General features: G+C 34.8%; 6 protein-coding genes across 6 annotated transcripts; 3 read left to right on the plus strand and 3 right to left on the minus strand.

Annotated features, from left to right (window-relative positions):
* Nucleotides 1-2,100: 2,100 nt before the first annotated feature.
* PHYBLDRAFT_65247 (hypothetical protein) lies at nucleotides 2,101-3,114 on the minus strand (the record flags this gene model as incomplete). The annotated part of the gene is made up of 4 exons (XM_018441423.1): nucleotides 2,101-2,210; nucleotides 2,430-2,553; nucleotides 2,686-2,732; nucleotides 2,904-3,114. The coding sequence occupies 4 exons, from the start codon at nucleotides 3,112-3,114 to the stop codon at nucleotides 2,101-2,103; spliced, it is 492 nt and encodes a 163-aa protein (XP_018290869.1).
* A 1,171-nt stretch (nucleotides 3,115-4,285) lies between these two features.
* Nucleotides 4,286-5,170, minus strand: PHYBLDRAFT_78011 (hypothetical protein). Its single transcript, XM_018443324.1, has 2 exons — nucleotides 4,717-5,170; nucleotides 4,286-4,634 (listed from the first exon to the last, which is right to left on the minus strand). The coding sequence occupies exons 1-2, from the start codon at nucleotides 4,942-4,944 to the stop codon at nucleotides 4,425-4,427; spliced, it is 438 nt and encodes a 145-aa protein (XP_018290870.1). The 5' UTR covers nucleotides 4,945-5,170; the 3' UTR covers nucleotides 4,286-4,424.
* An 882-nt stretch (nucleotides 5,171-6,052) lies between these two features.
* On the plus strand, nucleotides 6,053-7,361 carry PHYBLDRAFT_65245 (hypothetical protein; the record flags this gene model as incomplete). The annotated part of the gene is made up of 4 exons (XM_018441422.1): nucleotides 6,053-6,153; nucleotides 6,603-6,626; nucleotides 7,088-7,172; nucleotides 7,260-7,361. 4 exons carry the CDS (start codon nucleotides 6,053-6,055, stop codon nucleotides 7,359-7,361), a joined length of 312 nt encoding a protein of 103 aa, XP_018290871.1.
* A 3,004-nt stretch (nucleotides 7,362-10,365) lies between these two features.
* PHYBLDRAFT_103691 (C2H2-type zinc finger transcription factor) lies at nucleotides 10,366-10,867 on the plus strand (the record flags this gene model as incomplete). Its single annotated transcript, XM_018427780.1, has 2 exons — nucleotides 10,366-10,578; nucleotides 10,793-10,867. Coding segments are annotated over 2 exons (288 nt in total), but the record flags the coding sequence as incomplete, so codon positions are not given.
* Nucleotides 10,868-13,167: 2,300 nt separating this feature from the next.
* Nucleotides 13,168-15,274, plus strand: PHYBLDRAFT_65243 (hypothetical protein; the record flags this gene model as incomplete). The annotated part of the gene is made up of 8 exons (XM_018441421.1): nucleotides 13,168-13,736; nucleotides 13,813-13,874; nucleotides 13,976-14,150; nucleotides 14,222-14,581; nucleotides 14,643-14,786; nucleotides 14,843-14,957; nucleotides 15,081-15,149; nucleotides 15,212-15,274. 8 exons carry the CDS (start codon nucleotides 13,168-13,170, stop codon nucleotides 15,272-15,274), a joined length of 1,557 nt encoding a protein of 518 aa, XP_018290873.1.
* A 4,640-nt stretch (nucleotides 15,275-19,914) lies between these two features.
* PHYBLDRAFT_169095 (hypothetical protein) lies at nucleotides 19,915-25,898 on the minus strand (the record flags this gene model as incomplete). Its single annotated transcript, XM_018436005.1, has 9 exons — nucleotides 19,915-19,931; nucleotides 20,133-20,214; nucleotides 20,471-20,553; nucleotides 20,689-20,693; nucleotides 20,794-21,776; nucleotides 21,843-21,967; nucleotides 22,045-22,321; nucleotides 22,511-24,385; nucleotides 24,564-25,898. The coding sequence occupies 9 exons, from the start codon at nucleotides 25,896-25,898 to the stop codon at nucleotides 19,915-19,917; spliced, it is 4,782 nt and encodes a 1,593-aa protein (XP_018290874.1).
* Nucleotides 25,899-26,153: the final 255 nt, after the last annotated feature.

The following is a 26,153-nucleotide window of genomic DNA, read 5'->3' on the forward strand; positions in this document are numbered from 1 at the left end:
TTACTGAACTCTTTAATTTATTTATTTATTTATTAATTTTTAATCAAAATTAATATTACTACTTTATTAATAATAATATTCTCTGATATTTAACATTCATCATTTACAATCTCATTTATCATTGTGCCTGGATTTCTAAAATATCCAAAGATAAGCTTCTTTTTATTTCTGCAGCATATATACGACCATAGATACATAGGTACATAGGTACATAGGTACATAGGTACCCACACACATGCATGCACATGCACACATGCACACATCTATGTGGTTTGGTGCTGTGTAGCTTAGTAAACACTAGAAAGATCGTTAAGAAATAGCTTGGATATCAAACAGTACACTGATAAGAATAATAAATTAGCTTTGATATTCCAATAACTTTGATCAAAGGCTTACATATATATATTCAAATATTACTCTTTAGCTTTTTCTTCTGTTTCTTTTGTGTGCCTATGTTTGTGTATATCCAATATATATATAAAGGTAGTATCAATTGAGAGCTTTGTTATTCCTAATGGTTGTAACTATGCTGTTATTTGTGACCATAACCGGTCTTGATCTACAGAGTTAATATGACATTTAACGACTAGTTTAAAAATAAAATAGATGTTACTTTACATTACATTACATTACATTACATTACATAACATTGATGAAAATAGGAATAATAAAGAGTTCAAGCTCTACATTACACACAAATCTAAGTTCTAATCTATAATCATCAGATATAGAAACTTATATGGGATTATATCTATGTAGTCGAACAAGGGCATATATTTGTCGGTGCAGGAGCTTTGATATGCTGTAGTATAATGTAAGCTTTTTTTTTGGTTTTTTTTATATATACATATACATGCATGCTAGAGTTATAAAAAGAAATACTTGAAGGAATCAATAACCCTGAAGAGAAATATAAAGAAATAGAGTAAAAGAAAGGCTATTCTATTGGTACCGTCAACTATACTCAAAAGCTTACGGGCATCTTGTTAAAAAGAAAGAAGGGAAGATAAAGAAGCAGTAGAATAAACGGCAGGGTACTTGCAGGATCTATTTCTTTTGATTCTTTTATTAGATCTATAATATTGTCAAGCTTTAGTGAGAATTCTGTTAAGATTAATTCTTCTTGATTGGTTAATACGATTGGGATGTAAAGTTATCTAAGCCCAATCCCAGGAACTTTTATATATCTAGGTATTCTTAGCTAGTTTTTATTTTATTTTTATTACATTTTAATATATAGAAAAATCATTTACTCTCATTAGACTTTCTATCTGGTGTATTGTAGATATATAGACAGATCTCCCCTCTGTAAAAAAAATTGTACATATATATATATGTGTATATATATATATGTACACACACAAAGGAGTTGGTAAAGGTGAGGAAGGGGAAGAGGAGGGGAAAAGATGATTTTCATCCAGGAGGTTTTCCTGTCCTTCCCTGCCCTGTATTTATTTATTTATATATGTGATATTATTGTACAGAAAATCTAATGAAATAACCAAGGATCTTTTCATAAATAGATAAAAGGATGTATATATTGTTGTTTGATTTAGGTTGACCAACCCATCAAAAAGCTTCAGAAGAAGAAGGACTTTGATATTGATAGATATTATCTTGGGTATCTCTGTCCAAAAACACAAGAAAAAGGAAAAAAAAAAAAACGCCTGTGTAGCCAAGGGTCAAATAAAAAGAAGAAGAGGAAGAAACATGGTTTAGCTTGTAATACTAATTATTTATTTAAATATTTATGTGGGTGTACGATCTTATTAGTCTTTACGCTCAATTGGAAGTTTGTGATTGATGTCCGTTAAAAGATAGTTATAGATTAGATGGTAACATATCTCTTGTTATCCAGCCTAATTTCTTTTTAAACTATTATTAAATTAAATATAAATTATATAAAAAGAAAGAAAACCTATACACACACTGCACATCAAATAAAGTATTTCTTTCTCCTGGACACAAAGAGTACACATGGACACACAAACGCAAACTCACAAATATATAAAGATATATAAAGATATATATATATATATATATATACGCTCACAAACACATACAATTTTTTAAGGGCTTTTGGGGTTGAATATGTGGATCCTAATCTGTTGAACAATCTCCTTCGCCTAGAATACACCATTCGATTGGGATAATACCAATGTTTAAATTTGATAATTCAAGAAAGACCGATGGTGTCAAATCAAGTGAGTCTAGAAAAGAGAAATAGAGGCAACAGAAGAGTTATAAACAAGTCATGTCACAAAGATAAACGAACAGACAAGCGCATCAGTAAGAAAAGGAAAGAACCGAAAAGAATAGAAAGAGGTGAAAAGAAGGAATCAGGAACATCGGGCATAATGATAATTTTGGATATGCAGGATGTTCTTTTCTTCTGCCTTTTTTATATATATATATAAAAAGAAACTTACGATATCTGCAACCTGGGCAGGCATCTTGAATTGTAGCCACTGTTGAGCGATCTCCAGACTTTATCAGGACTTCTTTAAAGCACCAGTCACTAGCAGGTCCATCATATCCAAACTGGTCAAGGTTCTAAAATGCAAACAAAAGCACAGAAGATATAAACATAAAACGATCTGTAAGCCACAATGATCGACGATCCAAAAAAAAAAAAAAAAAAAAAAAAAAAAAAAAGAAAGAGTCAACAATTAAGAATTAACGTACCAGTGCGACTATCTGACTATTGTCATCTTCCTGTGGTCCGCATGCACCTTTTGTCGATTTATTTATAATTGTGATCATTTTGTACGTACGTGCGTGTGAATGGGTGTGGGTGTGATATGTAGTATGTAGTATGTAGTATGTAGTTTATAGTGAATGAATGAGTAAATGAGTGAGTACGATTGGTAAATAAATGCTTAATTTTATCTCAAACTACACACCAGTCGAACCGCCTTCTGTTGCAGGATGAAAGAATGTAGCATAGCCTTCATATGATCCGCCTTCGCCACGACTTTCCAGACGAGGTAGACGACGTTTAGAGATTTCTGATGATGGTCTGTGGATTTTGTTTGCTACTGGTCGACTGGCTAGAACTGCTGTGAAGAATAGTGCCATTAATATGGCTGACAGGACACTGAGTATTTTTGGCATAGTAGTCCTAAAATGTGTATGTGTGTGAGAGAGAGAGAGAGAGAGAGAGAAAGAGAGATGTGGAAGAATAGGAATACCTATAGAAAATATAATAAAAAAGAGAGAGAGAGAGAGGAAAAAGAAAGAGTTTGGATATAGAGTAGAGTATATATAACATAAAAGAAAACTGTTTTGAAGAATCCTATGCCCTTTCACGTTCTATCCAGTCTACTTTGTCTATTAACCTATGTCAAGACCAATAAACCAAGCAAGGGGTGGGGCACCATAGAAATAAAGAAAAGGGGGTTCTGTAGAAGGGGTCAATGGCCAAAGCATATATATATATATATAAATGTAAAAAGTATTCAGAAAATCAATGGGCTTATTACTATGTATTATGATTCTATTATTTGCCTAGCAAAGGATAGTATGGTAAAATTTGTAGCTCTAATATATGTACATAGTAGATGGTTTTTGTGGTAGAAAATATGGGCAAATTTGAACAACAGATCTAAATGATTAAAAGTAAAATAAAATTGGACAAATACACATAAGAATAAGAATAAACAGTAAAAAAAAGAAAAAGAAATTAAGGATAAGGATAAAGTATATCTTTATAACTTCTTCTTTTGTATGATCCTTGTTGAATGCAATAGAAAATTGCAGGATCTGCACAAGCACGTTGTGAATATTGTGACCAAATCTTGAGTTTGATTCATTTCGTTTCGTCAGATCAATAAACTACTAGTGTTGGTTCTAATGGATAGATTACTCAATGTTTGTGTCCTGGGTAGAATAACTCTTTCTTTTTTTGGATTATTTGATTTGTACATAAAGGTATTCTAATGAGATCAAGATAAATATATGCTATACCAATTCAAAGGGGGATAAAAAAATAAAATAAAAAGAAAAATCAAACCAACCCTTACATTCAAGAGAACCAAATAGTAAAATATTTAAAGGTCTTGGATTAACTATCATTTCAATTCACTGACTATGAGTAATATTATTATTTTTGTGCTGTAGTAGAATATCTTCATTTGCTCTTCTTCTTATTTGAGCCAAAAATAGAGTATTTATATAATGATATTATCTATAAAGAAACGATACTAAACTGTGTATGTTGGTATGTCTGTGTCACACATATACTTAATGATTATTAATATAGATATCGTAGAATGGTGAAATAATTAGATGACATGTGCAATATAGTATAAATATGTATATATGTAGTTTTTTTTTGTTATAATTTTTAATGGGTGCTGATGAATGAGTTTCTTATATGTAAAGATATTTTGATGATACAACAAGGATGAATTATCTATATGATTTTAGAGGAGATGCCACTTGATTTGGAGGATACCAGTGTTGAGATCTCCGAGCTTCTCAAACAGGACAGGTGTAAGGTCAAGGTCACCATGGGCACATTCAGGGCAGGCATCGTTAATTGTGGCTGTAACAGATTTTTTGCCATTGGTGATCAGGATCTTTTTGCCGCACCAGCTGCTCTTTGCTGACATGGATCCATATTGAGGATGGTTCTACAGATTTATTTTTTATTTTTTTTCAAATAAGCAATTAATTGACCAATAACATGAATCACTTTTTATATATATTACACACCAAGGCAACAATGGGTGCATCGTCTGCTTCATTAGGACCACAGGCGCCTGCAGAACCACCTTCTTTTGAGGGAATAAACCAGGTTGCTTTTCCAGAGTATGTTTGGGATCTTTTCTGAATGATCGTTTTCTGGGCACGGGAAATCTTTTCTACATTTTCAACAGCAGCAGCATCGGCGAGGACAAAGGCGAGTGAAATCAGGAGAATGGCAAGGTAGGAGAAACGCATCTTTTGAGTGATAAAGAGAGGGAGGGGAGGGGTTGAGAATATAGTGCACAGCACAAGAAATTGACAGTTGCAAAATAAAAAGGAGTTGAAAGGGATAGAGAAGTATTATTGTTATCTCAAAAGAAAGAATAACGATTGTTTTGAAAGGAACAGTAAGAGGGGAAGTCTAATGCGTCCGGCGCGAAAATAGGAATAAGACTTGGCAAAAAAAAAGAGTGAGTAAGATAGAAAAGGGGGTTAAGGTCCAAGAGAGATGGAAATGAACAAGGGTATTTATTCATTTCTTGAAAAGTTTTTTTTTTTTTTCACTAGTCCAGAACCGCGTGCAAGACTCACTTACTTCAAGATACAATTCTTAAATCTAATTCCAATTTCAATTCCTACTCATTTGCTTTTGCTTTTACTTTTGCTGGTGCTATTATTATTTATTTGTTTCGGGTGTCTTTAATTCGGAGCTCGTTGTTGTTAATAGATGGCGCGAGGACTTTCTATTTATTTAATCAATTTTGTTAGTCAAATAAAGATAGTTATTGGATCATGAAATAGACTTTTTTTTTTTTTTTCTTTATATAAAAAAAATACTACTTATTACTGTTATTACTGATATTACGCATGTTACTATTACCAACATTGACTGCTCTTTCTACATCTACTGTATTGTCTTTAATGAATTCAATTAAATAGCTGCGAGCAAGAAGTATAATTAAAAGTGCTACTGTATTTCTTCCTTTTACTTTGTGCCTTTACTTCTTCAGTACCCGGGAATTTTATTTTATTTTTTATTTTTATTTCACAAACGCCGAAATCATGGTCCAAAATCATGGTCCAAAATCAATATATATATATATACAAAGAGAAAGAGAGAGGGTTTTCTGTACTGCCTGCCAATCACGATTAATTCTCCTTTTTTGGGTTAATAATTAAGAACAGGTTTGATATAAAAAAAAATCAAATGAATCGTAGGTTTAAAAAAAAATGATAGTAATAATAATAAGTATATATATATATATATATATATATATATATATATATAAATTCAAAGTATATCCATGATCATAACTATAATAGTGAATGGTAAATGGTGAATGGTGAATGGTAAAGAAGAAGCATGTCTTTAACGTTTGAAGATTCTATTGGACACCTTGATTTGACCATATTTTGTGTGCTTGTGTACGCTTGTGTACATTTGCGTATGTTTGTGTACAATTTGTATGTTTGTTTCTGTGCTTGTACTGCAGTCAACATTTTATTTTGCCTTATTTTGGAGTAAATTAGCAGTAAAAGACCCAAAAACAGAAAAATGTCTAATATAACCATCACTCAAAAATCTCAAATTATTTTTATATAAACATGTAGTATGTTAATTAAGGATATTTATATAACTTTCTTGGCAAAACCAAAAACAATAGAATAGACAAAAGGCTTATATATTGACAGAAATACCCTTTTAATAATTCTACTCTTTCATATAGCTGTATATATTCACACTATAAGATAACACTGACCAACAAGAAAAGGAAGCTTGAAGAATCGGGGGAGGGGGAAGGCGGCAATCGGACTTGATCCATTTTATAGTCTGGGAGTAATAAATCCATAAATACAAACATACAAACAAACAAATTTGTTCTATAACAACAGCGACAAAATTGTCCATATAGACTAAAGAACTGTACTACCAAAACGTAAAAGGGATCCCTTTTCTTATTTGTGAGCATAACTATCAAAGGAGACAAAGGAAAAAAAATTAGAAGGGATAGAGGGGAGGGTTCGGATAGATCTCCTCCGTTCCTTCCGCCTAAATCCTCGATTGCCTGTCTGTCTGTCTGTCTGTCTGTCTGTCTGTCTTTTTGGTTTTCGGTTTAGGTGTGGGGATATTGATCGGAACAACCCTAAAGTAAATGGTCTATAGAGGTACACAAAAATCACAGGCAAACTTGAAGGCAAAAAGGATCATTATTTTAAATAAATAAATTAAATATATATATATATATATATATATATAAATTCTGTCTCTATCTTCATTTCCTTTTGTACACCAAAATTCGGGCCATACTGATATACCCATCAATCAGCTCTTTTCTATATTGTTGCTGCTACTGCTAATATCAATCCTGAATCCTAAATTATTTTATATTTCAATTAGTCCTATTGGTAGCAAGTATCATTTGATACACACATACATGATTACAGAATTAGAGATAAATGCGTCAAGACGATTGCAACCCATAGTGAGTACTTTGATAAAATATGACCTTTCGTTGAAGAAGGACATTATATAGTCATAGATAACGCTTCGATTCATACACATAATAAAGCTCAAGGAAATATATTTTGAGTATCGAGGCCATAAATCTGTGCATCTTCCTATTTACTCTTCTGGACTTAACCCTATAGACCAAGACACAAACTTCGCGTAAAGTTTTTTTCTCATCTTACACTTTCTAGCCAGCATTCTTATTGTTATTAAATATTTCCCTGGAGCCTTTAGAATAGGTCTTTCTAATAAAGTGATTGATCCATGATGGAACAGAAAGGCTATTGTTACACTTAAGAAAAACAAGAATCTTTTACTACAGACCCAGTCACAGTCCACAAAAGAGTCTTTGAGGCCTGGACCAAAACTCCATTAGCATTAGCATTAGCATTACCACTGTTAATATTTAATACTAAAGAGAGTGAATATAAAGCACGGCAAGAACTAGTTTGTCTGTTAGTTAGCCATTCAGTTGATCAGATATGCAGATAAACAGATCTTTAGGTATCTTTATGGCTGGCTACTGTTTACCGAGAAAGAAAAGGAAACAAAAAAGAAAGAAGAAAAGACAATTGACTAGTATGTATATATTTCTACTACTGTTGATTTCGAATGGTGTGAATGATGGTAACTTTTAGTAACTCTACTATTAACATAAATATATATATATATAGAAATAGATGCCAATTATCAGCGTGGTAGTAGTAGTTGAGAGGAGGGGAGGGGAAGAAGCGGGTGGGACGCGGGCACTGACACTGACTGGCGATCATCCCAGCATATTCAAGCCGAGCAACATGTCTTGGTAACACGGTCGAGATGGTACAACGGCGTGCTTTTATTTTTATTTTATTTTAGATGAGCGGGCCAAAGCGCAATTGAGCCATGCCAAGCAATTTAGTATACCATTTCTCTCTTTTCTATCTCTTTCCATGTGTGTACGAAAATGATAGATTGATGAATGTATATTAATATGTTAATCTTTTCTATGACTTGTTTAGACGCTCATTAAAGTATATGGCTTCTTACAAGCATATCTTTAGGCATGTGTATATCATATGTTTGTCTGTATGTATCGATATATTCTGTATTCTAGATTCTATATTTGTGCGTACGTGCGTACGTGCGTGCGTGTGTGTGTGCATGTGTGTTTGTGTTTGTAACATGTATTTATACTCTTGTCGTCATCACACGTTGTCGTCACAAATACACATATATTGTTTGTGCATGTGTGATTATTATTCTACATATATATATAATATGGGGCTGAGGATAGGAATAGGAAAATAGGAATAAAAGGAAGGGGTGGGTTGACAAAAAGACAAAAAGAATGTTGCATTTTCAAAGGACAAAGGAAGCAAAAAAAATAAAAATAAAAAGGTTTAATGGATGATCCTGACTACAGTTGAGATTATTTGAACAAATCCCATTGTGTGGACAAAAAGGTAATTATTATTATTATTATTATTATTATTATTTGCTTTGGATTCCACACTCAATTGAGATCAACTTCTTTAATTTGAATTGATAGGACGTACAGAATAACAACAGTATTGATATACAAATCATGCTATGTGCGTATTGAATCTGCTGGTAATTACTTGTATCCAATTACTACAATAGATACAATGTTTGTGGGGCTGGTGTACAGAAGATGGGTGGGCAGTGTAGGATGTTATTTTATTTTATTTTATTTTATGTACTAGACTAGACTAGACTAGTTTTGAAACTTATTGAAACTAAAATGATGATCTCTCTGATGATGTACGACAGTTTGACCGCAGAGTAAGGGAAACTGACTTTGGAACCAAGACTTTTTATTTTATATATATATATTAAATAAGCTGGTTTATACTATAAAACTAAAGTTATTTTGTTTCTGAATCATTAATATCATTATATATATATATAAAATCCAAGTCAATTTTAAATATCAGTTTTGTGACAGTCCCTTTTTTATATATATTATATTATTTTATATAATCTTTATCTTTATCATTATCATCATCATTATCATTATTATTATTTTAAAATATAAAAAGGGGGGACTCAAAAGAAATAAAAAAATAAAAAATAAATATTCAGACATGGAGGGGATAAAAGAGAGGAGAAAACAAAGAGAGAGTGAGAAGGGGAAGGGGAGGAGGGACAAAAAAAAAAAAAAAAAAAGGGGGGGGGGGGGGCCTAAGCCTAAAAGGAAGTTCCCAGTAGCGAATAGACGTCATTCCCAGATCGCATAATGTATACTCCGCTAAACTTTGGGTTTCCTTTCTGCCATGTCGTACATCAGGCAGTGTATGTATTTTATATATAAAATAAAAGAAAGTTGTTAATTTTGTATAGTGATATTGAACTACAGAGTGGGAAAGACCATTTGAATATTGAATGCCTTTTCTTTTCTTTCCTTTTCTTTCCTTTCCTTTCTTCTTTTCCTTTCTTCCTTTCTATATATATTTTTATCTTTAGATTTTTGTGTTTTCTGTTTAATAAATAAATTAACATCAATTTAATTTTAATTTTATTTTAATTTTTTATTTTTTTAATTTTCTTCTTTCCCCTTTCAACTCTGAATGTCTCAAAGCGACTCTTACTTCTCTCTTGAGTGCCAACCTGGTCAAGAATCATCCCAGCCACCACGTAGACCAAATCATCCACCAGCCGCATCGTACCTGCAGCAACTCGAGCTTCCATCCCTGCCACCTCTTTCTCAACTATTGACAGAACCCACTGAACACCGAACCAAGAATGCTTCAAACCCAATGACATGTTCTACCAAACAACAAAAGCAAAAGCAAAAGCAGCAGCAGCAACAACAACAACAACAACAACGGCAGGCTGTGGCAACGGCAGTTATGATGCAAGCACAGCCATATGCAACCCATCCAATGTACTTTAGTGAGTATGTTCCTGCCACGGTTGCCATGAATACCTTGGCCAAGGCACCGACCGAACCAGACCTTTTTGTCCCGACTCCGTCTATAGGACTGATGGATGGTTTTGCGGCCCCTCTCTCTCTTGATCCTCCCATGTTTCCCCTCTCTGCATCTTCACCCGTTGCTGACCATGTTACTATGATCAATACAACCACTGATAGCAATGATACCAATCCTAATACAACTCCATCTGTTGTAACAAACTATCAATACAATAATAATAATAATAATAATAATAATCATCATCAGCATGTTCGCCAACCATCCGAGTCTAGTACATCTTCTGACAAGGTTTATTCATTTGTCGCTATTCCCGGAACAAATCAAAAGAAACGTCCGCGCAGAAGATATGATGAGATCGAACGTCTATACCACTGCAACTGGCCAGCCTGTACAAAGTCCTATGGTACCCTCAACCATTTGAATGCGCATGTGAGCATGCAGAAACATGTAAGGGACTCTTTTTATTTTCTTCTTCTTTTACATTACATTACATTACATTACATTACATAAATATAAATATAATTAAGGGCCATTTTTGCTTTGGTTCATATTTATGAATAAGACATATAGTCAGATAGATAATTTCTGTTATTATTACTATTAATAATGATGTAAAAAGAATAAAGTATTTCTCTTTTTGGATTACTGACCTCATTGTTAGGGTAATAAACGACATCCGACCGAGTTCAAAGAGATGCGAAAGGAATGGCGTCGTCAAAAGAAAGAACGCGAGGCAAATAGAAAAGCATCTGAAGAAGCCATTAAACAACAACAAGTACAGCAAGTACAGCAAGTACAACAACAACAACAACAACATCATCATCAAAATCAAAGCCGGCATCATCAACATTCACTCCTTCAGACAACACCCTATCCATTCCAATCAACCTATACAGTACCTCCTTCAATGGCCATGACTAGTTTCTACTAAGGATTTTCTTCTTCTTATCATCATATTATATTTTCCTTTTTATTTATATACTATATTATTATATGTATCTTTTCTTTTGAAGAAAAAGAAAAAAGAAAAGATACATGTGTGTGTACATTCTCACTTTTATTTTATTTTTTATCCTCCAAAACCAACAACCACAAAACCGTTTTTTCCTTTCTTTACTTATTTTTATTCCCTTGCTTTTTCCTCTCTCTTTTTTTTTTTCTTATATTTTCTTTCTTCTGTATAAAGTCTCAAAAATAACAATAATAATAGTAATAATAATATTCATCATCATCATCAAAAAATCCAAACCAAATCAAAAAATTAGATTCAAATTAAAAGTCATATTAAAGATCAATGAAGTTCAAACAATCACAAACGAACAAGCAAGCAAATGAGCAAAACACCACAAGAAATTTTTAAAAAAAAAAAATCATTTAACAAAATGCTGGTGTATTTTAGGTAAAATACCTGTCTATTTCTCTCTTTTACCTACACATTCATATACGCAACAAACAATAGATATCTATCTATCTATATTTATACATTCACACAACACAACACAATACAGCATGATATGATATAATATAATGCATATGTACATGCATATTTACATTTATATGTTACATACATGCATATATTAAGTGGGTGTAGATAGCTTATTGACAAAATACAACAAACAAATAAACAAAAAAAAAGGGTTCAATTCTATATTTATACAACCTTTATCTATTTCTATATACATGAGTGACTGTGTTTGTCTGTCTGTCTGTAGATGTCTACCTACAAAGCTGTAATTAATATTAATATTACTATTACTATCTATGCTCGGAACATGGCCGTTCTCGGTTATCAAAACTATATAAATAAATAAATTGTTAATTAAACAGAATACAAAAAAGCAAAACATATATTGTCGGTATTTCGATAATATCAAACTCAACGTCTTATTATATATACTCCGAATGCGTTTTGGGTTTTTAAATTTTGCGATACATTATGTCATACTTTTTGATATGGTATCAATATTCCTGTTCAACTTTGCGCAAAAAATATGTCGGTGTATATAATTATTGAACTGGAGATCAAAATACATTTAAATACCGAGCACTTTATTTTGTATCAATAAATAAATAAATAAATATGTATATCGATCAGTTGATAGTAATTTTTACATTAACAAAAAGAAAAAAAAAAAAAAAAAAAGATACATCTAATTCTTCTCTTGAATGCCAAGATGTGTGTATGTGAACCTTGTATTCATATATTATTTAACCTAACGATTGCAAGATGAATTAAAACGAGAGAGAGAAAAAGTTCTATTTTTGGGGTGGTCAAGCAAAGTAAAATAAATCAAGCCTTTATTTGTCTTATATTTAACAATAGAAAAAAAAAAGGGTAATATTTAATTGATACTGAAAGGGACAGACAGACAGGCAAAAAATAATAGTAATAAAGCCAATCAATCTATTAATCTATTATATTAATCAAAAAAAATTGAATACTATTCTATTTCTTTCTTTCAGTGCCTAAATAAATATTTTTGCCACAAGGAGTATACAGAGTGCACAAATAGTACGTCTAGTCACAATGACGTAGACACGACGTATCTGAATAAACATCACAATCAACATAAACATAAACATCAATACTAATATTACTGTTACTGTTACTGTTTATGTCAACGTCAACGTCAATAAAAAAAAATTATATTCAAATCAAATCAAATCAAATGAATAGACAGTGCCTGAGAAATAAATAAAAAAAAGACGAAAAGTTTCTGTAAAAGAGGGGAAGGAAGATTTGGTTGGTTGGTTGGTTGGTTGGTTGGTTGGCTGGCTGGGAAAGAAAGGGAAAGGAAAGGGGAAAGGTCAGAGACAAAGACAGACAAGGTAGAGCGATTGGCGTGAGAGAAGTTGTGAGAGTAAAAAAAAAAAAAAAAAAAAAAAAAAAGCCAAGCAATTTCTAAAGCTTTTTTATTTTATTTTATTTTGTATTTGTATTTATCTCCTTTATTCACAAAAGCACATACATACATACATATATATATATATATATAATATAGTATATATAATATCTACATATCTACACCACACAATATGGAGACTTTATCATCACAGCAACAGCAACAACAGCGACAGAAATATTCTTGGCCTGTTCGTTGGCTATCTCGACCTTTGAAATGGATGTTTCCTGACCTGACAACAGATCAACTTCGCAACCTGCTTTCTAAATTCAACATTGCAAATCTACTGTTCTGTTATTGCATTCCTTTCTTCTATGTCTTTTACCCAACTCTTCTCATGCCAGCAATCTTTCTGCGGTCCCTGTCATTTGTGGTCGGCTGGGCACATGGACTTGTGTCTCGACATCATCCAAACCCACAACGACATGGCACAAGTACCAACAATAATAACAATAATAACAATAATGGTGCTGGTGCTGGTGTTGGTAACTCAAGACGTCAACCCCGACGACCGGATACTATCAGTCGAACCAATACAAATACCAGCATCACTAGCAATACCAATACGAATACGAATACCAACAATGATGGAATGAACAATATGTATTTCTGGCTACAGAGATGTTCAATCTGTCTTGATCATACATATGCTCTCTGCCTTGAGAATTGCCGCGACCAATTCTGCAAAGAGTGTTTTGCTCGGTAAATATATAATATTATATTCTTTAAAAAGAAATTTATTGACAGATTTATTACAAAAAAAAAAAAAAAAAAAAAGTTATGTAGAAGAAATTGTAAATACATCCTGGGGATTGGGTGTTACACGTATTCGATGCCCAGGTAAAGAAACAGAAGAAAAGTATTAATTGGTTGGTTGGTTGGTTGGTTGATTTAACTTTACTAAACTAAATTATCTTTCTATTTATTTATTTATTTTTTAGTTTGTAAAGAAACAATTGCACAATCTGAGTGGAGTCGGTATGTCTCTAGTGACATTGTGGAGCGGTATGATCGGTACAACCAACCCTATCGAGCATTTTCTCGCCACTGCCTCGACTGCGAAACTGTCATTACTCCATGTCATGGACCCCGTTCTGAGCGGATATCTCACGAACGGTAAATATATTTTTTATTATTAATTTATTAATTAATTTTTCAATACATTTTACTTATTTGTTTTTGATTAGTCGGTTAGAGTTGATCAGTCATGACCTATCATTGCTACATCAAAAGTCTGGACATCATAACCAAAACCGACTACAAGAAAAAGATAAAGAAGACAGAGAAGAGAATGATAAACAAAAGCAGGTGATCGAATTACAGTCGATGTTTGAAAAGGCACGGCTGAGTCGACGGACATCTAGAGTGGGGCAGGTTCAAGAACTTTATGGACAAATGGTACCACTATTGAAGAAGCAGGCTGGAGAGTGCGACAAATACAAGTTGTGTTCAGCGATATCCAAGCAATTGGTTGCACTAGAAACCTTGCCAGAGGCATGGAAACTACTACAATTTGTCCATGTTGCCAATTTTCCGATTGAGACCTGGTGAGTAATTTTTAGATATTTATTTATTTATTTATTTATTTTTTTGTTATTGTTATTGTAGTACTACTTGTCAAAAACAAGTGTGTCTTCAATGCGGTGAGTTTAGTCACCCAGATCTTAGTTGCCTGGAGCATCTCAAGCATCGGTTGACAATTGACAATGAATCTGATGAGTCGTTGATTGTAAAATGGAAATTGGAACACACGTAAGAGATTCACTATTATTTGAAATGATATTCTAATTCTTATCAAATGTATATAGTCAACCATGCCCTAATTGTTCTGTCATGATTCACCGTGACGAAGGCTGTAATAAGGTTGACTGTCTCTTGTGTGGATTTCGGTTCTGTTGGTCCTGTGGTTCAAAATGGTCCCAGGTAAACACATTTCTTTATTTTTATAGCTGTACACCTTTGCCAAACAAAACAAAACAAAAAAAAATGATGATTATTTTAGGGATAGTAATAAATAATCTTTTGTTTTTTTTTTTTTTGGTGTAGCAATGTGGCTTCTATCAATGCCAGCAACAACCCATAAAGGATGATATCGGAATCACTCCCGAGAAAAAGGTATTAAAATAAATAAATAAATAAATATTTTTTAGATTTTACTTATTAATTTAAATAATAAGGTTGAATTGGGAGTGCCTGACATGGATGCCATTGATGCCAAAAGACCAACCAATTCAAAATAATGAAAAGATATTTTAATGCGTGATACATGTGTAATAAAGATTTTTTATTTTATTTTATTTTTTGATAAAAATAATTAAAAATTTGTATTTACTTGTTTGTACAAAAATTATAATATATATATATTTAAAGAAGTGTATGTATGTATGTATGTATGTATGTATGTATGTACAATGAATGATAATAAACAATTGTGAAATGCACAAATTATATATAAAGAATTGGAAGCACAAAAGACATGACTTGTTTTAAAAAAAAAAAAAAAAAAAAAAAGAGGGGGTATCCAAAGAAAGAGAAAAAAAGGGATCAAATGACAGATAGTGAAGTTAATTCAAGAGGAAATGAGATCCAATGCAAGTCGGATATCTTCTTCGTCAATGATTTGTGTATGAACTTTCTCGAGACTAAGATCATCATCGTCGACAAAACATTGCTTCTTGGTAGGGAATGGGACCTCGATAAAGTCTAATTGGGCAAACAGATCGTCGTCGTCGTGATTGTTGTTGTCTTGGCGTTTGCGCTTGTTGGTGGTGGTGGTGGTGGTTGGGGCAAGACCAGAGCTGCCAAGACTGGCGCAGTCATCGTCTTCTTCTTCGGATAATTCGGGCATGTCGTCCCAGTCGAGAACAGCAAGTGACGTCAGATCTTCTTCTGAGAAAAAGGGCAATCCAAGAATAGCCAATAGTTCGGCATCATCCACAATTATATCAGTGGGTGTGGCTGCGACAATTGTGGCTGCATGTTCAGGTTCAGGTTCAGAGACAGGTGGATTTTTAGTTGTAGTTGTAGTTGAAATTGTGGCTGTGTTTGAAGGAGTGACAGCATTAATATTGGTATGGGCGATATTATTGGCCGATGCAGAGCCAGAAGTTAAGGCACCATCAGCACCAGCATAAGTGGCAGTAGAAATGGCAGCATCAGCATCAGTATCAGCAGTTATAATAGTAGTAGTAGTAGTTGTAGTTGTAGTAGTTGTGGTAGAGGTAGTTGATTCAGTCATCATCATTTTTGTTATTTATTATTATTTTTATAGAGTAAAATAGAATAGAGCAGTAAAAAGAGTTATAAAAAATTTAAAGAAGTTGAAAGATTGGCTTTTTATATATAAAATATATATACAGAAAAATAATTAAGAAAAAAAAAATGAAAAAGAAGAAGACTCCGGCTTATATAGTATTGTCTCAATTGAGAGACGGGATTTAAATTGCTTATATATATTCTTTTTATTGTACTTTATTGCTGTATTATAATAATTAGTATGTAAATCTATTACACAAGAAAAATAAATAATAATATTATTTTTTTTAGGGGTTTAGCTACTGAGAATAAAATAAGAGATTGCTTTAGGCAGGGGCAAAAAAAAAAAAAAAAAAAAGATAGAGAGAGAAGAGGGGTTTAGTTTTTGATTTTTTTTTGGGGGGGAGTCAAGTGAAGTGAGAATCTTATTTTATTATTATTATGATGTTTAAATATTATTTGGTGGGTTTGGGAGAATATAAATATATATATATATATAAATCGGTCCATCGGTATATCGGCTTGTTGGTTGGTTGGTTGGTTGGATTGGATTGTATCTAGGTTGAGTTTAGTCAAGTCAAAAGACTGTATATTTCTTTCGGGCTTTTGTATTTCATCAGGCGGATTATGTGCTATAATTTTTTATAATGGAGATTATCAAGGTCTGGTGGCAATTATGTGATGTGATGTGATGTGGTGTGGTGTGGTGCGGTGCGGTGCGGTGCAAATAGAGTTGGGTTTCAATTTCTCCGGAATCGGAGAATGCGGGTAGGAGGGAAGAGTAAAAAGGAAAGAAAAAATTAAACAGGGTGTGACAGTCAGGCAAGAAGCAGATGCAATACACACACGTATATTTATTTATTTATTTATTTATATATTGAGATAGATAAATAGGCTATATATGGATATTGTTGATTTATAGCTTCGGCGTAACAAGAGACCAATCATTTCCTTTAATTTCTATAAATGTATACATAAAAATAAAAAAATAATTTTAGCATGAGGTGGAAAATCTCTTTTTCCTTTTCTTTTTTTGGTTGTTGTTGTTGACTCATTCGATGAAAATCCATTGTTTCACTAATAAATTATAATACAAATATATATATTTTTTATAGGCACAACACACAGACAATAATAATTTTTATTTTTAAGCTCTGGACGAATCTGATTGGTTAATTGTATGTATATGTTTTACTTTAAAAAAAAAAGGTGAGCTATTTGTCTTTTTTTGTTTGTTTGCTCATTTGTAAAGATAGAAAGATAGAAAGATTAAAAAGAAGTTTTCTTTATAATACAGATTTTATATAGAGACCTCGTATTCTCAAAAAATCATTTAAATAGAAGAAAAAAAAGCAATTTGTTCTTATTCAACTGACCAACCCCAAACCAGTCAAAGATTCTGTCAAATAATCTCTCTTTCTATATGATAAACACATCTGGATAATTTATTGCTACTCCTTTGTGTGTTTTTTTTTTTTTTTTTTTTTTTTTTTTTCGTTTAACATTTGAAATCCTTTTAAAATTAAAATAATGAGTTTTATGCATAATTAATTGGTCGGTCATCTTTCTTTTTTTGCTCTTCTTCAAACAAAAAAGAAAGAGAGGGTTCATTGGACTAAAGATCAAACCAAAGCAACTGTGTACACAATACACGTGACTGACTGAGTTTATTATTAATCAGCACACTTTTTATTACGTTTAAAATTACTGTACATTTGTACATTACACCCACATATATAAAAAAATGTATATATGTATATGTATAAAAAGTGACACTTGCCATAAAAGGAAAGATATAAGGAAAGTAGTTGTAAAAAAAAAAAAAAAAAAAGAACAACGAAATTCGTTTTGAGACACGTGGAGCCTGTTTTGACCAGTCTTTGGCTTTTTATTTTATTTGTCGATCGCATTATTTATTTATTTTGTAGTTGTTCTCAAGTGCCAAAAAATAAATAAATTGGTTTGTCTACTATTAAGGAAGGTACAATTATTATTACTACTGCTATAGTAATAATATTACTAATGTATATATCCTTTTTTTTCATTTAAGAGGCTTAGTTTTTTTTATTTATTTTTTGAACTAGATTAAAATCAATCTTTGGTGCTAATGGTAGTGCTAATGCTAGTTGTGCTAGCTTGTGTTCAATAATCTCTAGAGCCAATGATCAAAAACAATAAAAAAAAATCGGAGTCAAAATGTGAAATAAGAAGAGTATAATATTTATATGTGTCCTAAAAAGGAAAGAAAAAGAGAAACAGCAATTCAAAGCTTATCTTCTTTTTTTTTTTGTATTTTTTAAAAAACAAGAAAAATCCGCCTAGTCGGGATCTCTCTCTCTCTCTTTTGTTTTTGTGTGTGGGTTTTTTTAGCCGGTTCCCCCCTTTTCTTTTCCAATCAATCAATCAATCAATCACTCACTCATTCTATTCCATTCCCTTCCATTCCTTACCTTTTTTTTTTCCCCTCATCATTTTCATCCAATCAAAATCAAAATATAAAACACAAACACAGACAAAATATATATATATATTGTGCGGAGATTGAATATTTATGTATTATAAATCCCAATGTCTCGCTGTATCTTATTTTCTTATTTCAGATGTGACAGGAGCACACTATACACACACACACGCATATATATGTAACCCGTTTAATCTTACTGGGCAAAAGTACAAAAATAAAACTAAATTCTCACGCGTGTTGTTTTCATAAATAATATAAATGTATATGAGACCTTATTACACGTGATTTGGCTACATAACCAAATAACAAGAAGCAATTTTATCCAATCAAAATCACTTTTATCATCATCATCATCATCATATAATCATATAATCACACTTAAAAAGTACAAATATATTTATTTATTTGCGCTCTGTGTTTGCAGTGTGTTACAGAAACTAATAAATCCATAAGACAAATGAAATTCAAAGAGAAAATTCTCTCACTGTTATTTCATTATTATAATTTTTTTTTCTCTTTTGTCAATTAGATATAAATCTATTCATTTTTGGCCTATAAAATTAAGTAGAATAATAAAAAAAAAAAGGTGGTCAATACCAAATTTAGAACATAAAAATTTTGGAAACACTCTCCATAAACAGTACAATACACTATAATGCATCTATATTATATTTTCATTATATATATAGTACTGTATGTTTTATATACAAGGCACAGATTGCAGAAATGCTATTATATTATTTTATACATTTGTTTCAAAATAAAATACACTAAATAGATATAAAACAAGCAAGCAAGCAAAATAGCAAAATAGCAGATAAACAAAAAAAAAAAAAAAAGATAAAAACTTGTGATTATCTTATCTTATTCTATTATATACGCGCTTTATTGTTTCTATTTTCTCTTTTCTTTACGTATAATAATAACAACAACAATGTAAGGAGCCAAGATCTAGACCTCTCCTTCTTTTTAAACTTACTTTTATTTATTTGATTTATTGATTTATTTGGCTGTAAAACGCCAAAAAAAACCCCCCCAAAACAAAAAACGCCTAAATTTAACGTTATTATAAGAAATCGCAGGATTTAAATCACCGGCCTGGCAACAATCATCAATAAGTTGCAACCTGGCAACATTCTTCTAAGCCAATAGAGTTTCGGTTTAGTGATTAGTTTCAGCTATTTAAGCAAATAAGAAGTGTAAATTTAAAGGTTAAAATATTCTTTTAACCAATAATATTCGAGAATGCCCTTTTTTTAGGACCGAAAGTAAGTTTGATTAGTGATTAACTCATCCCAACTATTGGAGTCCGTATTACATCCTCTTGAGATAGTTTACTCCCTTTTTACTACGTCTTCATTAAAGATTATAATTTGTACTAGCTAGTAACATGGGCGTAGAGAATATAAATATATGACTTGAACGTCCCTTGCATCTTAAAAGTGTCCTACGTCCTAGCTGCTAGATTAAATAAACAACAACAATAACAAGTTTCATAAAGAGGTGCATAATTGAATATATATATATATATATTTAAAGAAAATGTAGGGTTTCTTTAAGCTGTAAAGGAATGAATTTATCCACAAAAATAAAAAACAGAAACTAGTTTGCATAGAGAAAATATATGTTGGATTACAATAAGCAATCCCTCTCCACTATAGCCCTATCTTTATATATTACTTCTTTGCCCAACCCTTTTAAAGCTTTGGAAATGTACCCAACAAAACCAGCAAGGCATTGCAGAGTTGGCTTCATTGATCTCAAGCCTTTTCCATCTCAGGTTTCTTGAGAAAGCACAGGCTATTTTATACAGCAGTAAATAAATAAAGATATATATTACCATCTTATGAGCTTATAAGAAACCTTGGCCGTAATCTTCGACAGATTTAAATCAAAATCAAATAAACACCTTTTTCTTATGCTTCATCCATTTACCCTTTCTTTTTGTATATATAAAGATATTGATTTTATGTATGTGTGTAATGGGTATATTTACATTTTTATTATGGTTATCATTAATTATTATCATTATTATTTTACTCTTCCACTGTACTCATAATCACTTTGCGATCAATCGTGTCACGTAGCTGCCAGCCCTCTACACTTCGACTTTGCTGCATCCCAGCCAAGAGATTGGAATCTGACCCACCCTTTGTTATGGCTGGATGACTTCGCCTTGGTCCATGTCCATTCAGAGAACCTCCTCCTCCTCCACCACCACCAGCACTGCCTCGGTCCAGAGTCGAGAACCTGCGGGCCTTGCTCAGTCCCACGGCCCCGGGAAGCAGCACACCTTTCCCAGACATCAGAGCTGCTCGACTTAGCTCAGCAATCCGTCGTCTCTCATCTTCATCCTTTTTTTGTTGAATCTTTGCATTCAAATTCGCATCGTCCGCAGTAGAGCCCCCACCTCCGGCAGTTCCTCCTCCTACTTTCTTTGGTGTAATCTGAAGTTTGTGCACTGTTGCATCTGTCGTCGAAGATTGCTTCCATTGTCGCCAGCCCTCGAAATCAATCAGCGCTTGCATACATCCCCACTCCACAATCTTCTTCTCCAACCACTCCAGGCTCACCGGCTTGGTCAAAAAGTCATTGCATCCTGCTGCAAGAGCTGCGTGTCGATCGGATTCGAGTGATGATGCCGTCAAAGCCACAATAATCACAGGTGATCTAAACGTCGAAGGCGGAAGTTCCTCGCCCTTTTTGGTAATATCAAACGGTGCCAGACCCTCCTCCTCAGCCTCCTCATTGATGTCCAGATATGTACCACTGTTGCTGATATTGCTATCGTTGTTTATCTTGAGGTCACCGTTACTACCACTGATATTTTTGGTAGGGCTAGTGCTTATAGTAGCAGTAGCAGTAGTAGCTGTAGCGGTGGTTCCACTAGTAGATTGTCCAAGTTGTTGTTGGCGAAGGAATGATGATGACATTGGAAGAACACCAATCTTTTGCTCTTTTTCAATCGACCGAATCATCTTTGTTGCCTGGATACCGTCCATTACAGGCAGTTGAATATCCATCTATCATTAAATGTTATTAAGATGTTTATTTCGACTATTTAAAAAAAAAAAAAAAAAAAGGCTTACCAGCACCAAGTGGAATCCACCTTGTTTCCACTTTTCGACTGCCTCTTGTCCATTGCTGGCAACAGAGAACTTGATTTTGTGTTTCTTCATCCAAGCAGACAGAATAGCCTGATTGATAATGTTATCTAGAGAATAATATTTAGACATTTGTTATATTAAAACAACACACACACACACTAATGTATTTGAGTTTGAGCAATACCTTCAACAATCAACACATTGATAGGTGGATTCACAACGCTCGCAAACGCCGTATTCTTCCCTTTACGCCGCTTCTTATTGAGTTTAATGTTGTTTGGTTTTGGTTTTTTGGCGGTCGAATTTACGGCCTCGTTTGGCGGTAGAGATGTCACAAGATGTTGTCCGTCACACACCAAGGACGGCGATGTAGTCTGGTCTTGCTGAGGTTGCTGTGAGTTCGGAAGAGCTGGCGATTGCAAGTTGTTAGGATTAATAATCATACTGGGATTAAGTTTTGACTGCTCATCCGATTTAGAGTTAACTCCAATAATTTGTTGCTGCTGTTGCTGTTGTTGTTGTTTTTCCAAACAATTGATATTGTCTTTAGTATTGGTGTTATTGTTACTACCACTACTGATATTGCTGTTATTGTTGCTGTTGTTGCTTGTGGCAGGGTTTTTGTACTGAACTTTGAGTGGACTACTCACAGGCGATGATCCCTGCCCAAATGGAGTGTGTCCAAGTCCATGGACTAACCCAGCAAGGGTGGGCGCACCACCACTTGTCAGGTAATCTGAAGGTGCTACACCACAATTGTTGCTATTGGTGTTTCCAGATCCAGAAGGATTAGAACCGCCACCAGGGTTCAGTTCCGCGTGTGATCTACGTCGGGTGGGGCCGAGGTTGCGCACAGAGCCCAATAGTGTGGCACCCAGCACAGGTGATCCCAGAGGTACACCCAGCGGCACATTTGAAGTAATACCAGACATCCCAGCACCGTTGATGTTCATATTATTGGAAGCTACGGCTCCAGAATCAAAAAAGTAATTCGACTCATGTGCGCCAGAATCGCTTGCCATGTGCGGAGGGCTGAATAGACCACTTCCCGGCCGTCGTCGGATACTCGATTCTCCAGGAGACGACCTCAACTGCCCAGTGCGTTCGGGATCATAGAGATTGGTCACGGGCGAAGACCCGCCGCCGGTGTTATTGCTGTTCTGCATCGCAACCATTCCAAATGTCGGCGGACATGGGCTCGAAGGAGAGGTGGCAATCGGTAAAAAGTGGGGCTCGACTACCGAGTTGTTCCACGCTGTGTGCAGAGCCGTCAGGAAGCGTCGTGGTCCGGCCGGTTTGGGCACAACGACCACCCGAGGCATGGAGAACGGCAATTGCTGTGTGGACGACGAAAAGAACTGTACAGAGTCCCGGACTCGTTTGTAGTTTGTCAGCGACGTAAAGTGGATGATGGCAGTCGTGCCTTGATGGAAGAAGTTCTGGGAAGGATGGTAATGGTGGTGGTTATGATGGTTGGGATTGTGATACGTGCTTGACTTGGAGCGTTTGTGGCGGCGGATGTTTTGGTGATTCTGAAGTGTGTTTGCCGATGCAGGAGGCTGGGTACGGAAATCGTGCAGCTTGCGTTCCAAGGTGAGGATGTCGTCGTCAATTAGGATAAATGCAGGCGGAAGGGAGTGCAGATGTTCTTCTTCGATTGCAGGTGTAGGGATTGGTGGCGTAGGACGTGCTTGTGGCGGCAGTGATGATAATGATGGTGATGATAATGCTGCTGCTGATGATGATGTTGGTAATGCTGATGATGATGCTGATAATGCCGATGCTGATAATAATGATTGTTGCTGTTGCTGTTGCTGTTGCTGCTGCTGCTGCTGTTGTTGTTGTTGGGGTTGGGGTTGTAATGGAGGCGTGTGAATATTCGAATCTAGATAACCAGTACCCGAGAATGATGTTGTGGGTGCTGTTGTCGAGCGCTGACTGATTTCTGATCCAGGGGTTATATCGTCCCCAGACACTCCAGACAGACTCCATTCATCTTCGGTTCCTTCGGTGGAATAGTCAATAGGAACATGACTGATGTCTGTGTTCCAGCTTGCGAGACAGCTTGTCAGATGTTTTGAGAAAACGCTTTGCTCAGATGCGTGCAAGACGATTTTGAGGCCACGCAGATTCTCGATAAACCGACAGAGTTCCTTGAGCGTAGGTTCATTTGAGAACTTGATTGCCGAGTAGTGTTTCTGCGAGGCCGAGAATGCATTTCTAAGGAACAGGGGTTTGTGGCTGTGGTCCTCGTGCCCGGCTTCCATCTCAAGAACGACATCAAAACGTGTTTTGTTCTGGCTGATGTCGTCCACAGAGAGACTAGCCCCAATATAATGCAATAAACGGGCAGTCAAATTTGCGTTTGGTAAACAAGCTGTGGTGAGGCCATCTGGAATTGCAGGTGAGGTCGTGTGAGTGATCTCGAAAGCAATCTTGAATTGATCTGTGTCTGTTGTTGTGATATTGAGTCCGAGTTCGATGCATGCGCCCGGGGTACACCCCTCGAGGATATTGTGAAGGAGCTGTGAATTGTTTTTTTTAATAACAAAATTTAGTGAATAAAAGCAAGATTCTTTATTTATTTAGAAGGAATGTAATGTAATGTAACGTTCTCTTGTAATGATAATGATAAGGATATTAATAAAGTATAATAAACACAAAATTAAATAAATAAATTCTTAAATGAAAAGCAAGACTTACATCCAAGAGAGCATGGCGCATTGCACCTTCATCGCCAACCACGTGGGTGTGGTGGAGGCCATTGTCTGCATGATAGATCACCAATTTGACATCCAGCTTGGACGCCATGCCTGCCAGGGCATCCCCAACATTCTGCACCATGTCGCCGATATCAAACTCCTGCCTGACAAGACTCTGGATACTGTCATCTGCTGAGGATGTCGAGCCTTCTCTTAGGAGACGGGCGACAAGTTCGAGGTGGGAGCTAACGTGACAGACTTGTTTGACAGATGTATTGATGGCCGATATACTGGCGATCGGGACTGCAATTGAGCATGCGCTCAATAGCTCATAGGTGTTTGAAAGAATACTGGCTGGTGAGAATTGCTCGAGGGTCGTGATGATCATCAAGGCGGCGTCCTGGATCTCCTGACCGACTGTAGAGAGGAATGTCTGGCGGGTGCAGAGTTCCTCCTCGACTGCATCGCATACGACGGTCTGCAGACGATCGTGTTCCTGTTCCAAGTGGATTCGGAGACGTGCGGCGGTTTGACTTGAGATCCAGTCAAAGCGCATGGCAAGATAGAGAAAAGTGGACCCGGCCATAGCTGTGAACACAGGGGCCAATTTGTAGAGCGGCAGGGTCCACAACCACGGCAGCCAGGATATTGATGCAGATGATAGATATGATGATAAAGATAACAAGGATGATGGTGATGAGGAGGATAATGCTGATGATAGAGATGATAGAGATGCTGATTTTATTGTTGAGAGAGAGGTATTTGTTGCATGGAATATAGTAGGCCAGGGGATTATTGCCGAGATGGTTATTGCTGTGCTAAGAAGGGAGCTATGGGTAGCCCACTTGAGGTATATTTCTAGACTGGCAGGGGAGCGTATCCAGAGAATTGACATGATGAGCCACCAGATGCACATCAATATCAACAGGGCGGTGATGGCTATTTGAAAAATAAAGTTGTCAAGCCTAATAATGCCGAGGACAGCCAAAGGGCCGATGACAGATAAAGACAGGCCTATTGTGGTCAGACAGTTTATTTCTTGTTCTAGGCCGCTGTAGAGATCTTCAGTTGTGGTAGGCCAGGCGTCTATTCGAGGTAGTTCTATTGAAAGTGGTCGTTTTGCCTTGATGGCCCGCAAGTCCTGAGATCCCCAGGCTGACCTCAGATAGCTCAGTCGGGGTCTTTGACGGTGAGTTGCTGGCAACCATTCTTCAGAGACTAATCTCGAAAGGATGGGCTTGAGATCTTCTTGTTTTGAATTGGACGCGGTTGGGAATGTCGAGTCCTTTGGTTTGTCTTTTGTAGGCAGAGCATATGAATCTGAATGTTCTGCCATTTATATTTCAAAACAAAAAACAAAATATTTTGTATTTTGTATTTGATTTGATTTGATTTTTTTTTTGGTTGTTTATTGTTGTTGTTATTATTATTATTATTATTATTATTATTATTATTATTATTATTATTGGGTGCCTTGAACTCGGTCGGTATTTTATATATGTATATTATTTCTTTGCTTAGTCAAAGAACTATGTTTAACAAAGAAAAGATAAAGATTAATACAAAGATTAATACACACACACACACACAC

This window comes from Phycomyces blakesleeanus (genome assembly GCF_001638985.1).
Source record: "Phycomyces blakesleeanus NRRL 1555(-) unplaced genomic scaffold PHYBLscaffold_12, whole genome shotgun sequence".
Classification (NCBI taxonomy): domain Eukaryota; kingdom Fungi; phylum Mucoromycota; class Mucoromycetes; order Mucorales; family Phycomycetaceae; genus Phycomyces; species Phycomyces blakesleeanus.

Coding starts and splice junctions, on each gene's coding strand:
- PHYBLDRAFT_78011 (XM_018443324.1), bottom strand. CDS start 4,944: ATGCGTTTCTCCTACCTTGCCATTCTCCTGATTTCACTCGCCTTTGTC. Junction 4,635..4,716: donor ATGCACCCATTGTTGCCTTG/GTGTGTAATATA, acceptor ATAAATCTGTAG/AACCATCCTCAATATGGATC.